General features: G+C 38.6%; 2 protein-coding genes across 3 annotated transcripts in view; both read left to right on the forward strand.

Moving 5' to 3' along the window:
- The first annotated feature begins 247 nt into the window (after window positions 1-247).
- Window positions 248-3567, forward strand: LOC117342469 (ATP-dependent DNA helicase RecQ-like). Its single transcript, XM_033904634.1, has 3 exons — window positions 248-683; window positions 1376-1587; window positions 2004-3567. Exons 2-3 carry the CDS (start codon window positions 1574-1576, stop codon window positions 2809-2811), a joined length of 822 nt encoding a protein of 273 aa, XP_033760525.1. The 5' UTR covers window positions 248-683; window positions 1376-1573; the 3' UTR covers window positions 2812-3567.
- Window positions 3568-6364: 2797 nt separating this feature from the next.
- Window positions 6365-16743, forward strand: part of LOC117341619 (4'-phosphopantetheine phosphatase-like) — a 45564-nt gene continuing 35185 nt past the window's right edge. The window contains exons 1-4 of one of the 2 annotated variants that reach the window (XM_033903466.1): window positions 6365-6488; window positions 12423-12600; window positions 13980-14056; window positions 15912-16126. In XM_033903466.1, the coding sequence (XP_033759357.1) occupies window positions 12495-12600; window positions 13980-14056; window positions 15912-16126 (398 nt within the window). In that variant the 5' untranslated portion in view covers window positions 6365-6488; window positions 12423-12494. The remainder of the gene's footprint in view (window positions 6489-12422; window positions 12601-13979; window positions 14057-15911; window positions 16127-16743) is intronic. The other variant, XM_033903467.1, reaches the window with a different exon arrangement.

Genomic DNA, 16743 nt, shown 5'->3' on the forward strand with positions numbered 1-16743 from the left:
AAAATTGTATGTATAACTTCCATTTCATTTGAGATGTCAGATTTTGGAAATATAAATCTGGATTTACAAGAAAAACATGAGATTTATTCATTAAGTCGTTGTTGAGAAAAAAAATAACATCAATATTCCTGGTACGGGGATCGGGTCCGGGACCGGGTGCGGCGTACACAAAATCACGGGGACCGGGGACAATACCCGATGAGTTCAGGATGGCTACGCAGCATTCGGAACACCTCGGCCGATTCTCTACGGTCATCTAACCTCGGATGTATCACGGTATTTGATATGTATAAACGCCGTGCATTTGTGATGCGGTCGCCGTATCACTCATTATGGATGAGTCTCCGCTGTGCATATAGATCTCCAAAATGGCGTCATTCGAACAGTGTTTAAGTATTTTCTCGATAATTGTCCTTTATTTAAAGAAAACAATATCACTTTGAAGGAGAAACAGATTGAAACGTTGCGAGCATTATACGAAGATCATGACTGTGTATCGGTATTACCCACAGGCTACGGCAAAAGTGTGATATTTCAGCTGTTACCGTGGTTTTGTCAGCTGAAAATGGAGAAACGGAAACCAATGAGCGTGATAGTCGTGTCCCCGCTGAATTCCCTAATCCAGGACCAAGTCATTACAATGAGGAAGAAGGGATTTACTGCTTGCAGTTTGAACTTCACTGGTATGTGTCAGTTATATTGTATGCTTTATGTATTGTATGTTTGGATCCCCTCATGTCTGTTATAGATCTGGTCAAATATATTAAAGTATGGAAAGAAATCGTTAACGTTGTAGGTTTAAATTTGTAACACCGGGGAATCGATCATACATCTTTAGATACATTTTACGATGCAAGTAAAAGCACATAATTAAGACAGCCAACCATAAAAAAAATTTATAATAGTCATTTAAAACACAAAAACAGGTGCACGTGTGACTGTCACAATTGCAACTACAAATGTTTGAAATACATATCAGCCCTTTCATACACATGATACAGTGATAAGTTATGTCCCTGTGTCCAGTTTAGCCCCTCCCACTGATGGTCTGGCTTTGTTGGTTTGGCTAGATATGTATCTCTGTAAAGTAGAATGCTTTAATTGTCAATTTCATTCGTATTTAAAAACAACCAAATTTAAAATGTCATGTACCAAAATGCAAGATGAATATTGAATAATACTCTTTCCCGTAACATGTATGGTACCTTTCATTTTTCATTGCTTTGACAATTGTTATCAGCTCACCAGTACTTTTTCCTTTTTCAAACTTACATAACCCAAACCAACTGAAACCACCAGTAGGCATGACATAACCTATTGTTCTGACTAGTGTGAAATCAGCCTGAATAACCCATCTCTGTTTCACATTTCACAGGTACTCATGGCTCAACTTATACAGATGCGGATTGCGAGAACGATGAGGAACAGGATCATGAATATGTTGAAATTGATGTTCCATTTGAGCAACTGGAGAGAGGAGACTTTTGCATAATTTATTGTCATCCAGAGTCGACTTCTTAGGTCTCAACTGTACCAAGAGATCATTTGTGCAGTAGTCATAGATGAAGTCCATATGGTTTCAGAATGGTATGTATAAATACACATTTGCAAAAAAAAAATTAAATCAGCATTAGGGCAATGTTGCAAAATAAAATGAGGTAGAATTCATATTTTAGTGTATAATCAGTCCTTATTGAAAAAGAAATCAAGTTGCAATAACCAGTCTTTGCCTTCAACAATATATTTTTTAAGAAAATGGTAAATTTTGATAATTTGTATTATAATTAAAATTGTTATAATTTCATTGGTGTCGGATTGAATTAAAACTTTGCAGGGTTATTGATATCATCACATTAATGAATATCTAATCATAGCCCGTTTTTGGGAAATTTATCGACAAAGCATGCGCAGGAAAGAGGCGACAAACAATTACGAATTAATCTTGTTCTATATTTGTTAATGTCAACCGCAATTAATCTTTTTTTTTCCTTTTTTTTTTTAAGGGGAGAAGAATTCCGTCCTGCATTCCAGAAGCTTGGGGAGTTAATGTGCATTCTAGAGAAAGCTTTGCATTTAATTCTCACAGCAACTGCTACACCGAAATCAATTGCAAGTCTATCTAAACAGCTGAATTTGAAAAATCCACTTGTTATCAGTGAGAATGTGGACCGTCCAAAGATATTTATAGACATTAGAACCAGATTGCCAAACTTTCATAAATTTGACAAATTTGATGACTTGATACAACCAGTGGCAACAGAATTGCTGGAAAAAGGAGTTCATTTTCCAGTAACCATAATGTATGTGGAAAGTTTGGAAGCATTGTCCTATTTTTATCAGTTTCTTTCGTATAAACTTAAGGGTGCCAGCTATGATGGTGAGGAAATTCCACAGAATAGAATATATGTCCAATACCACAAAGATTATGCAGAGTCCATGAAGAAAATCACTATTCAAGAACTGGCTAAAGAAACCCCTAAAGTCAGATTAGTTTTGGCAACTGTTGCACTGGGAATGGGGCTTAATGCTCCAAGTGTTTCACGTATCATTCATTGCAGGAGCCCAACAACACTGGAGAAATACCTACAAGAAATCGGTCGTGCTGGACGTGTTGGACAACCGTCAGTGGCAATTCTTTACTACAAGAAAAATTATATTGCAAAAAACAGAATCGGTATGACGGAAGAAATGAGAAAGTTTTGTGAAAGTGAAACATGTTATAGAATTATTCTTGTGAATTACTTTGGATTTGAAAGTGTTGTTTTTTCAGGACCAAAGGAACATTGTTGCTCCATTTGTGGCAGAAAATGACTCATCGTTACTGACTGTATATATGATTTCTCCCGTCAAGTGTAATTTTAAGCAACTCGCTGCATCTAGTGACATACACATCATTCTTGTGGATTCTGTTGCTGTATAAAGTAGATTCTTAAGACAATTGTTCACAGGGATTATATTTAATGCCAGGTATAGTGACACTCTCACTATGTCATGATCACTTTTGCAGAGATTATTTCCTGTGAGAAACCATTCAATAACACTGTCACAATAACACCAGTTTCATTTGTTTGATCTGATGGATATAAACTGCCCGATCACCAATTGTTAGGAGATCTGGAATCACTGAATTTTGTTTGTGGTCAAGATACTTCAGTTATTACACATTTCAATTTAAATTCACTTTAGATTCTTTTACTCTGTACAGTAGACATACCAAACAAATACCTGAATATCTTTTATGGGCAGGAAACATTGTTTATTCACCCCAATAGAGCTGAATTTACACATTGTTTGGAATGAACTTATTTTCATAAAATGATAATGTACGTTTCAGTTGTGGCTAAACTTTTTTACTCAAATTTGGCTAAAGTTTTAACTTGGGGCACCGATAGGGGACATGTATTGGTCTAGCAATACTCACAGAATGCTTGTTTTATTTAGCTTGGTATTTACCCATGTATGACTAATTATTATGTAAAATCATTCTGTCATATTTATGTTTTGACATCTTGCAATTGCATGTCCTTTGAAAAGGGCAAGAATACAGAATCACTGGCAATCTGAAAATGGTGTTTGTTTTTTTTTTGTTTTTAAATAATTGATTATTAAAATTTATAATCAATCATTAACCTTTGTAATTGATTTAAAACAATTTTGAAACAATTTATATTAACTTATATTAAACACGCTTGTTGGCCTGGATGGAAGCGCACGAAAGGTCTTACTGTGGGAGGAAACCATTATAGTACCTGAAGAAAACCCATGTGGTCGGACAGGTGACCTCATACCTTTCCACATCCGATAGGGGGAATCGAACCCCGGCCGCCTAGGTGAAAGGCAAGTGCATGTGTTACCAATGTGCCACCTGAACACCCCCCATTGGTTCAGCAGGATTAACTTATTGATTATAATCAATAATCATACCAACACTAATGATTGGTGAAACTCACAGTGTGATATATATGGCTAACAACAATACAAAAGAATATGTGGACAGGAGACTCTTGTCTACTACCTGATACAGACGACTCAATTGCACCAATGCAACATCGTTACACAAAAGTTATTATAAATATAACTTAATAAGGAAAAATCAGACTATAGTTAAAATCTTTGTCACTTATTTATTGCTAATGAGTCCACATATGACAATTTATTTGATTACTGTGTATATAGTATCATTGGTGGCATTTGATAATGATTTCCTAGATCAACAGTATTCAGGCAGTTACATAATGCAAACAGTTGATATTTTGAACAATTAATTACTTTGAATTAATTGAATGATAATGAAATCCCTGTGAATATTTAGGATTCTTCATTGTCAAGCTATATGGAGCTATATATATGTGTGTGTATATATACAGTTGTCGTGTTGAATTTATATTTCTAAACTATATATAGTTATATATAGCAGACATTTAATAAGGATCTACTTAAAATACATTTACATCTATATGAATTAAAATATTGCAATTAAAACAATTTATTATCAGAAAAGTTAAGTACATGTATTGAAATAGATACATTGAACAAGCTAAAGCGATGACTCTCAGATTCTCACTTGCTGGTACCTGTATATACATCTTACTTGGCATCAGATTGCACAAGATATATCAAGGAACTTTAAACTAGCAGGGATTTGACTGCGTCTGATACAAAAAGTAATTTCTGTTGAAATTGGGGCATACGATGAAGTCAATTGTATTTATATTAATTGAACAAGTAATGAGGTGAGTATTTATATATATTGATCAACATTTTCAAAGACAGAAACTATATACAGCTCCAAATATACTTTTTGAATAAAAACAACAAGATGCACATGGGCCTTAATGGTCACCTGAGGTGTTAAATGTCTTTGATTTTAGCATATTTAACCCCTATGACCTACAAATGAAGGTCAAGGTCGTTCATTTAAACAAATTTTGTAACACTACATCCTAGCATGCATTAGGGCCATCTGGACAACTTTGTTATTGAGAAGTTGTTCACACTTTCACAATGTGCCACACCACATTCATTACATCAATAATTGAAACCGGAAGTCAGCAGTACTACTATAATATTAGTGTTACCAAAAATGAAACCTAGTGTGGCAGATCATATCATCCATCTTGCTATATATCAAGCTAGTCAATAGATATATATATACTGTAATTCACACACACACACACATATATATATATATATATATGTCCAGTATGTAAACAAGATATATGGTAGAATACATAGAAGTGTTTCTTAGGGTCACACATAAGTAATGTGGATTCAACCAAATGTATATTATACATGTCGTGTATTAATATTTATACCTTACAGGGTATTTGGTTCCCACCTACATCAATCAGGTGCTACAAGAGTATATTTTTATACCGGTAATATATTCTCTTCACAGGCCTATGCTATACATTGATACAAAATACAGTTTGGTCATCTGTATGTGAAATGATAATTAATATGACACTATGTACTATATGAATTTCAGCATATGCCGAGATTTATACAGAAACTTAATTACCTGGTTGGCGGGTAGATCCTCACCTACACCGAGTTCTTAGTAAATCAACAATATATATGCACACAGAAGCACAAATACATAAGACTAGTCATCTATATATACACATGTAAATGTGTTTTGATATATCAAGAATGTAACCTGTATGGGTGACGAGTGTGTCGCACGTACAACTGGTTTTAACTTTTTTTTATAGTATTCTCGCATACTTTTGTACCCACCTATAGGTTATATGTGGATATGTGCATTATTTGCAGATTACTATCTGGGTGTTGGGTATTTCCCACCTACACCATAGATATCCACTATAAACTGGCATATAAAAACATGTAAAAGTAAATTTAAAATATATACATGTAATAGGTACTAATACAATTGATTACAATCATGTAGACATCTCATAATTGTTGTGAAGGTAAGTAATTAATGAAACAATAGTTGCACTAGTACTGTTACACTGATCATGATGTATATTGGAAGGTATGCGGTTATAGTAAGCAATATGGCTGTAAGGGTGGCGGGTAGACCCCCCCTACACCTACCATAATTTACTTATAAGTCACAGTCTTCCCTTGAACTCACACCTTCCATTCAAGAACTGACTAAAGAAACCCCTAAACATTCTCTTCACATATACTGTACAGATGTACAACTTATCAAACTTCATTGTCAGAGAGCATGCACGTCGTATTGGGCAAAACACTTTCCACGGGTGTTGTATCCATGGACGCAGCCATGTTTACCCCTCCCCCTCCCGCCCCGCATCCGGGAACTTGAAAGTAGTTCCAATATGGCGACGACCGTGATACATCCGAGGTTAGATGACCGTAGAGAATCGGCCGAGGTGTTCCGAATGGGCTACGCAGTTGAAGTTTGGCGGGAAATAGATGTGTATTTCCGTTTCTCTCGACCTTTGACCAACAGATTCACTTCCGGAAACGAAAAACGTTGTTTACATCGACAGATCGAGGTATGTTGGGAATTGGTTGTTTGAATTTAAGAGATAACGACACAAGCGGATAATTAAACTTTTCTGATCTTAATGTTAATTAACAAATTTAACAAAAGTGTCACGAGATTTGGATAGCTATTTGAAAAGGGAACGTTAACGTCCTACTGTGCTACAGATGTCAGATGTGAAACAAGGTACAGTCAGTAGAGCTACTGTAGTGACATTGTTCAGAAGTCCAAGACCTTAGTTATTTAGGTTATATGCATTTTTATTGAAAGTAGATACAAATAAAAAGAGACAGCGTTGTTGGTTTGTATACCTTATGTTTTCACTAGATATGCAATATATGTATGTCGCTTGCATTGTTTTAGACACAATATATTTAATACGATTTAATACGATAAATAATGGACGCAGGCTGTAAGCCTCTATGTCCATATCAATTGATATTACAATGTTTACAATGTGATATACATCTGGTGTGCAATGAGTTAATTTGTCCTTTTTCATATATATACACAAGTTATTTGTTGGTATTATCCCAGTGATTGTCCAGTGCAATTTCAAACTGTTTAACCTCCTCGGCATCTATAACATGTTGTGGCAAATTGTTCCAAACATCTACTACCCTGAAGCTGAAAAAGTTTTTTCTTATGTCTAGGTTACATCGTTTTTTGAATATTTTGTGCGAGTGTCCCCTTGTCCTGCTGGTGGTGTCCATTTGGAACATACAAAATGTATTTGTTGTGACTCGCTCGTCATAAATATTCTTCACGATTTTAAAGACGTTGATTAGGTCACCTCTATTCCTTCGGTGTTCTAAGGTTGGCAGTTTCAGTCTCTGCAAGCGTTCCGGGTACGACAAGTTTTTAAAACCAGGTATGAGTTTTGTGGCCCTCCTCTGGACGTTCTCTATCAAATCGATGTCCCTCGTCTTATAGGGACTCCATACGCTTGAGGCGTATTCAAGATGGGGTCTTACTAGTGCCTTAAATAATAGTTTGAACATCTTTTCGTCTAAATATGTGAATGTTCTTCTAATTAGTCCTAGAATACTATTTGCTTTATTCACTCCCAACTGGATATGGGTTCTAAAATTTAAATTTTCATCTACTGTCACTCCAATGTCCTTTTCAGATGTTATACTTTCTAGTTCTAATTTTTCACCCGTTGTTCCTGACATGTAATATAATCTTTTCTCTTTGGAGTTAATTGAGAGCACTTTGCATTTGTTTGGGTGGAATTTTAGTAGCCATTTTGCAGACCATTGTTCAAGTTTGCTCAGATCATTTTGCAGAATGTCTTTATCGTTATTATTTCTGATTTCTCGGTATAGTTTTGTATCATCTGCAAAAAGTGGGGAATTTGATTTGGGAATTTCAGGTAAATCATTAATATATATTACAAACAAGATTGGTCCAAGCACGCTTCCTTGGGGTATACCGCTTACTACGGGGTACGTTTTTGAGGATTCTCCATTTACTAGTACTCTTTGACATCTGTTGCTGAGGAAGTCTTTTATCCAGTTAGTGACCTGATCACTAATTCCGTATCCTTTAATTTTCTCGAGTAATCGACGATGTGGGACTTTGTCGAGGGCTTTCATGAAGTCCATGTATACAACATCCAGCTGACAGCCATTATCAATTATTTCTGTCCATTCTTCCAAAACCATTAGTAGTTGAAGTTGTGTAGATCTCCCGGAGACAAAGCCAAATTGTTTATTGCTGAGTAGATTATTTATGTTCATATGATTGACTATGCTATCCCTTACTAATTTTTCCAATGTTTTTCCTACTATGCTGGTTGAACTGACTGGTCTGTAGTTCCCTGCCTCTGATTTTGAGCCCTTTTTGAAAATAGCAGTAATGTTTGCCTCTTTCCAAGCTTCTGGTAATTTACCGTCCTGTAGTGATTTGTTAAATATTTCTGACAGAGGTTTACTGATATGTTTTCGTAGTTCTTTCAGTATTTTAGGGTGCATCATGTCTGGTCCTTGAGATTTATTTTCATTTAGATCCGACAGCAGTTTTTCAACCTTTTGCTGAGTGCATATGATATCCTCAAACGGGTGAACTATGTTGCTTTTGTTGAATTCAGGTAGGTCTCCTAGGGGTTCTTGGGTAAAAACACTGCTGAAGAACTTAGCGAGAACTTCGGCTTTGTCCTTATCTCTCACTGCAATTTTTGTATCATCTCCGTTCAGACTCTTAAGGTCCGAAATTCCAGTTTTGACCTTTCTTTTGGAGTTGACATATTTCCAAAATTTCTTAGGTTGTTCCTTAATATCCTCGGCAATTTTTTTCTCAAGTTCTCTTTTGGATTTTCTGACTTCCCATTTCAGCTGGTTTCTGATTTTCGCATATTCCTTATATTTTTCTTCAGATTTGGTTTCCATGTAGCGCTGCCATGCTCTGTGTTTTTTGTTAATCTTTTTCAGAATAGACTCTTTTAGTGGCATGTGATCCTTTTTGTTTCCCTGGTGGCTGTTAAATTTGTATTTTGGGATATATTGATTTGAAAGTTTTGTTATAAAATCGGTAAATTTACTGTACTATTCTGCTATATTTCCATGCATGATTCCTGTCCAGTCATCTGGCATTTCTCCTCTCATACCATTGTAATCCCCCTTACTGTACTTCAAACGTGGTGTTACATTTACTGATTGTAGTGTTTTGCAGAAAAAATTGAATATAAGTACCAGATGATCGCTACTTCCAATAGGACTTTCATAAGAGATATCTTTTATCATTTCATCCTCATTTGTTATAATAAGATCCAGGATGCTGGGTTCGTTTCCTTTTCTGTCCCTGGTGTGATCTCTTACATGTTGGTACAAGTAGTTGTCTCTTAGGCATTCAATGAAGTTTTCTCCTTCCCTATCATTGTTGGATGACCAAGTATTCCAGTTAATTTTTGGCATGTTAATATCTCCTATTAGTAACAAATGACTATATGCTGGGTTAGATGACACTGTTGCGATTATATTGTTTAGCTCCTCCACGTTTTCTGCACTTGAATTAGGGCTTTTATATAGGCATCCTATAAGTAAGCAATTCTTATCTGACAAATTGATTTTCACCCATACGCTTTCCTTGAATACATTTCCTATATTTACTTCTACACCTTTAAATCCTTCCTTTACGTATATACCAATTCACCACAACTCCCCTATGACAATATAGAACCGACTGGATATTTTACTAGCCCGAGTTTCCTCTGATATACAATGTACCTATAGAGAAAGTTAATGCTCAAGTTTTTGCCTTGGATAATTTTTGGATACAGAAAAAGTATAGAGACAAGGTGTATATGACACACAGTTTCTGTCTAATTTCGTATTACCTTATCAACAAACGTACAATACTCAGTCTTATATAATCCTAATCCTAATCTTTTCGCCATATGCAAAATATTCTAATTATTCTGATTCCACAGGGATGTAAAGAAATTGTCAGTGTTTGTATGTGAGATACACAACAATGACATACTATTCTGTCTGCTATTATAATTAGCAGTATAGCTATATATAGCTAGATGGCCATGGACTATGACAACCTACTCAAATGGATCAGGAGAGTGTAGGTTCTGGTTTAATTTGTTCATTGGTAGATTTTCATAGAATATAATATCCCCACATTGTGTCGGCGAGGAGATATAGGCCTAGGGATAATAGGAACTTACATATTTACTTACATGTAGGTGAATACATATATGTAACCAAACAATGGTGTTGCTCTACCGAATTCATTAAGTGATGATATCACTCATTATTAGCTCACCTGGTCCGAAGGACCAAGGTGAGCTTATGCCATACCGTTGCGTCCGTCGTCCGTCGTCCGTCCGTCCGTCAACAATTGACTTCTTCTTCATAACCACACGTCAGAATTTGACCAAATTTGGTCAGAAGCATCCCTATGGGTAGGGGACTCAGAATTGTACAAATGATGGGGCTGACCCCCTGGGTGCCTCTGGGGCGGGGCCAAAAGGGGTCATTTTTGCGCTATTGATATAAACGACTTCTTCTCTGAAACCAAGCAATGGCTATCACTCATATTTGCCTGGTAGCATCACTATGAGGTGGGGATTCAAAATTGTACAAATGATGGGGCTGACCCCCCAGGGGCCTGAGGGGCGGGGCCAAATGTGGTCAATCTGGCTATATTGATATAAACGACTTCTTCTCTGAAACCAAGCAATGGCTATCACTCATATTTGCCTGGTAGCATCACTATGGGGTGGGGATTCAAAATTGTACAAATGATGGGGCTGACCCCCCAGGGGCCTGAGGGGCGGGGGCCAAATGTGGTAAATCTGGCTATATTGATATAAACGACTTCTTCTCTGAAACCGAGCAATGCCTGTCACTCATATTTGCCTGGTAGCATCACTATGGGGTTGGGATTTAAAATTGTACAAATGATGGGACTGACCCCCCCAAGGTCCTGAGGGGCGGGGCCAAATGTGGTCTATCGGTCTATATTCATATAATTGACTTCTTCTCTGGAACCAAACAATGGATATCTCTCATATTTTACTGGTAGCATCACCTTGGGGTAGGAATTTGAAATTGTACAAATGATGGGGCTGACCCCCTGAGGTCTGAGGGGCGGGGCCAAAAGGGGTCAGTTTTACAGAATTGATATAAACGACTTCTGCTCTGAAACTAAGCAATGGATATCACTCATATTTACCTGGTAGCATCCCTATGGAGTGGGGATTCAAAACTGTACAAATGGTGGGGCTGACCCCCAAGGGGTCTGAGGGGCGGGGCCAAAAGGGGTCAATTTGGCTCTCTTAATATAAATGACTTCTTCTCTGAAACCAAGCGATGGATATCGCTCATATTTGCCTGGTAGCATCACTATGGGGTGGGGATTAAAAATTGTACAAATGATGGAGCTGAACCCCTCCCGGGGGCCTTAGGGGCGGGGCCAAATGTGGTCAATTGGGCTATATTGATATTAGTGACTTCTTCTCTGAAACCAAGCAACGGATATCACTCACATTTGTGTGGTAGCATCCCTATGGGGTTGTGCCAAAAGTTAATTTTATTTCATGGATTAATGCATTTTTTGACATCAAATCCTTACGTACCAATATAAAATGCCTATGATATATTGACATAGCAATACCAGTGACAAATATACTTAATCATTCTTGTTTCATATCTCATGAAATCCAGGTGAGCGATACAGGCCCTCTGGGCCTCTTGTAAATAGATTTTCGACATCCTCGCTCTACTGAATTAATTAATTCATGTTCCAATTTTTCCTGAAACTAATTAATACACTTATATATATATATATACACTTACAGCTGTCATCTCTTGTATGACATCTGGACTTGTTTGGTTTCAATCTCCTGCCCCCCCCCCAGGTCAAAATTGAAAATTGAGGGTCAGGCTAGCTTCTAATTTGCTAAATACCAACTGCAATAATTATACAGTATATGACTGTCCTGAAACTTTGTACACATTCTCAATGGTAATCTCTTTAATGAATTTGCATTTCAATCTTCTGGGATCCAAGTTGTTGTCACTCTTACTATAAATTGATGTCCTCGCTCTCCCAACATAATGATTTTTGGATATATAGTTCTGTTACCTCAAACTCTTACAACTATTCTATCTTGTTATGATACGACATTGTGATTTCACTTTTTGTATATTCTGACATCTTTTGCTGCATTAAATCAGTGTTGAATAGTGAGGGGATTAGTATAGCATGATAATAGTGTGGGGATTAGTATAGCATGATAATATAGTGAGGGGATTAGTATAGCATGATAATAGCGTGGGGATTAGTATAACATGATAATATAGTGAGGGGATTAGTATAGCATGATAAAAGTGAGGGGATTACAGTATGATATGCCTTCTTTGTGTGTACTAAATGCCATTTAACATATGATGAGGTGCCATATCTGTGTCTAAATTTCTTCATTTTTCAGAAGTTCTTGTCACTTGTCTGTACCCCAGGATGTCTGCTATATATGATGCGTTTTGATTTGTCCTGAAGTAGAATGGCTGACAATGACAATCAGAGGTCGTATGCTGTCAGCATCTCCTTACCTGATGAACAGGTCTTCAGGAATTTGAAAAATGCTAAACATTTTGCTATTGATATAGGTGTGTCATCAAAAGGTGTCATTCATATCACTTTTTCTGTGTATCACATGCAAATATGATCACTTTATGTAAAATGTAACTTGTCATAATACCAATGAAGCTTTTGAAAAAATCAAGCAAGACAATTTTTAGGTCACCTGAGACAAAGTCTCAAGTGACCTTTACTAATCGCCTTTTGTCCGTCGTCGTGCGTCATGCGTTGTGTGTCTGCACCAATTTACATTTTCGGCTTCTTCTTCAAAACCACTGAACCAAATTCACTGTGGAGAAGGTTAACGGACTTGGAGGGCGCAGGACTTGTGTCCCCTTGTATTAGGGGGCGCGGCGACTCACTCAGAGGGAGCGCGAAGCATGAATATGGCTTGAAATACGAGCATGAACTTTTTCGATCCGATCTCGGAGAGAGATATCGATAGCTAATCTAATTTTAGTTAATTTTTGCATGTTCAGCAATAACTAATCTATCGTTGTGGGCGAATGCGTCGCCGCGCCCCCTAATACAAGGGGACACCAGTCCTGCGCCCTCCAAGTCCGTTAACCTTCTCCACGGTGAAATTCAATGAAATTTGGCAGGAAGCTTCTATGGCTACAGGTCAACCAAAATTATGAATTATCTGGTTCCCACCCCTCAGGGTATATATATTAAGTGTTTTCCTTAGTTGCCAGGTGATCATGAGGGTATATGTATTAAGTTTTATAATTAGTTGCCAGGTGAGGGTATATGTATTGAGTTTTATAATTAGTTGCCAGGTGAGGGTATATATATAGAGAGAGAATATATAATAGTGTCTTCAGTACTACCAAATAGTGTGGCTAATATTTTCATATCAAAATATTAGCCACACGAGTGAAATATATTTGGTACTACTGAAGACACTGTTACATAGTCTGTTTATTACATTTGATAGCAAAATATACAGAGGTAGCTCAATCCCTTCCAGAATTCATTGCAGTCCCCTATCAACGGCTCACAAATGTATGCCAAATCGTGACGTTATGTAATCTATCGTGTATTATTTTATCATATAACATGACAGAGAGTACAGTTTATGTATGCAAATATTCATTTTTGCTATTCGTCCTTTGTAAGCAGACGTGTTCTGATTGGTCAAATCAGAAAAAGTTGTAGTGTGAAAAATATCACTTTCATAGAATGAAAATTTTTCGATATTTCAATGATAAATATATTAAGTGTTCATTAAGTAGCTAGGTGAGGTTATAAGTATTATCCACTAATGCTAGGGAAGGGTATATTAAGGGTTGTAATCTTGTGCTAGGTAAGAGGTTCTATTCTGTTATTGTACCCTTTTTTTTAAATAATCAATACATGTATTGTTAAAAAGTTTTTTGTTGAGTCACGTTTCTGTTTCAATCACTAGGTGGTTCACTGGCCAAGCTAGCCTACAGTTCAACACTGCAGAGGAGGACATCCCTGGTATCGGAGGAGTTCTCTGAGGTGAGTATCAGCTTGGTCCTTAATATCTGAGAAGTTGTCTGAGGTGAGTACCAGACTGGTCCCTGGTATCAGAGGAGTCGTCTGAGGTGAGTAACAGACTGGTCCCTGGTATCAGAGGAGTCGTCTGAGTTGAGTACCAGACTGGTCCCTGGTATCAGAGGAGTTGTCTGAGGTGAGTACCAGACTGGTCCCTGGTATCAGAGTAGTTGTCTGAGGTGAGTACCAGGCTGGTCCCTGGTATCAGAGGAGTCGTCTGAGGTGAGTACCTGACTGGTCCCTGGTATCAGAGGAGTTGTCTAGAGGTGAGTACCAGACTGGTCCCTGGTATCAGAGGAGTTGTCTAGAGGTGAGTACCAGACTGGTCCCTGGTATCAGAGGAGTCGTCTGAGGTGAGTACCTGACTGGTCCCTAGTATCAGAGGAGTCGTCTGAGGTGAGTACCAGACTGGTCCCTGGTATCAGAGGAGTCGTCTGAGGTGAGTACCAGACTGGTCCCTGGTATCAGAGGAGTTGTCTGAGGTGAGTACCAGACTGGTCCCTAGTATCAGAGGAGTTGTCTGAGGTGAGTAACAGACTGGTCCCTGGTATCAGAGGAGTTGTCTGAGGTGAGTACCTGACAGGTCCCTAGTATCAGAGGAGTTGTCTAGAGGTGAGTACCTGACTGGTCCCTGGTATCAAAGGAGTCGTCTGAGGTGAGTACCAGACTGGTCCCTAGTATCAGAGGAGTCGTCTGAGGTGAGTACCTGACTGGTCCCTAGTATCAGAGGAGTCGTCTGAGGTGAGTAGCAGACTGGTCCCTGGTATCAGAGGAGTCGTCTGAGGTGAGTAACAGACTGGTCCCTGGTATCAGAGGAGTCGTCTGAGGTGATTACAAGGCTGGTCCCTGGTATCAGAGGAGTCGTCTGAGGTGAGTACCTGACTGGTCCCTAGTATCAGAGGAGTCGTCTGAGGTGAGTACAAGGCTGGTCCCTGGTATCAGAGGAGTCGTCTGAGGTGAGTACCAGGCTGGTCCCTGGTATCAGAGGAGTCGTCTGAGGTGAGTACCTGACTGGTCCCTGGTATCAGAGGAGTCGTCTGAGGTGAGTATCAGACTGGTTCCTGGTATCAGAGGAGTTGTCTGAGGTGAGTACCAGACTGGTCCCTGGTATCAGAGGAGTCGTCTGAGGTGAGTATCAGACTGGTCCCTGGTATCAGAGGAGTCGTCTGAGGTGAGTAACAGACTGGTCCCTGGTATCAGAGGAGTCATCTGAGGTGAGTACCAGGCTGGTCCCTGGTATCAGAGGAGTTGTCTGAGGTGAGTAACAGGCTGGTCCCTGGCCAGGAGTTGTCTGAGGTGAGTACCTGACTGGTCCCTGGTATCAGAGGAGTTGTCTGAGGTGAGTACCAGACAGGTCCCTGGTATCAGAGGAGTCGTCTGAGGTGAGTAACAGACTGGTCCCTGGTATCAGAGGAGTTGTCTAGAGGTGAGTACCAGACTGGTCCCTGGTATCAGAGGAGTCGTCTGAGGTGAGTACCAGACTGGTCCCTAGTATCAGAGGAGTCGTCTGAGGTGAGTACCATGCTATTGTGGTGTGATGTTCAGCCACAGGTAATGATCTTTATGTTACATCCTAGCATAAGGAATTATAAAAGTTCTACAAGGCAGAATTTTCTGTCACAACTTTACCATTAAATGTTTTACTATATTGATGTACTCAATGATGTAGAAGCAGACAGTTGACATGATAATATCATCATTTGGTGTAAAAATATTCAGGTAAATATCTGTTTGAAATTACATATAATACTGAATTATGTATGTCCTAAAATGTTACTTTAAATGCATACATTATATGTCCGAATGTTTGTCCCTATAGCAGGAAGGAGCTGGGTGTATTTACCAGGTCTCAGAGGAAGATGAGTTCACAAACCGACTTCACTTTGTTAAGTTTGAGACACGCCTCATTGAGACATGTCTTGACTTCATCCAGAGACACCTGAAAGGATCGCCATTGAAGGACAAGGTCATTAAGGCTACAGGTGGTGGAGCACATAAATATCGCCACCTTATCAACTCTAAACTGGGCGTACAGTGAGTATAACCTGAGTATACGGGGTGTGTGGGCTCATAAATAATGTCACCATATCAACTCTAAACCGGGCGTACAGTGAGTATAACCTGAGTATACGAGGTGTGTGGGCTCATAAATAATGTCACCATATCAACTCTAAACTGGGCGTACAGTGAGTATAACCTGAGTATACGGGGTGTGTGGGCTCATAAATAATGTGACCATATCAACTCTAAACTGGGCGTACAGTAAGTATAACCCGAGTGTACAGGCTGTGTGGGCTCATAAATAATGTCACCATATCAACTCTAAACTGGGCGTACAGTGAGTATAACCTGAGTATACGGGGTGTGTGGGCTCATAAATAATGTCACCATATCAACAGTAAACTGGGCGTACAGTGAGTATAACCTGAGTATACGGGGTGTGTGGGCTCATAAATAATGTCACCTTATCAACTCTAAACTGGGCGTACAGTGAGTATAACCTGAGTATACGGGGTGTGTGGGCTCATAAATAATGTCACCATATCAACTTTAAACTGGGCGTACAGTAAGTATAACCCGAGTGTACAGGCTGTGTGGGCTCATAAATAATGTCACCATATCAACTCTAGACTGGGCGTACAGTGAGTATA

The sequence above is a fragment of the Pecten maximus genome, chromosome 14, assembly GCF_902652985.1.
Source record: "Pecten maximus chromosome 14, xPecMax1.1, whole genome shotgun sequence".
Classification (NCBI taxonomy): domain Eukaryota; kingdom Metazoa; phylum Mollusca; class Bivalvia; order Pectinida; family Pectinidae; genus Pecten; species Pecten maximus.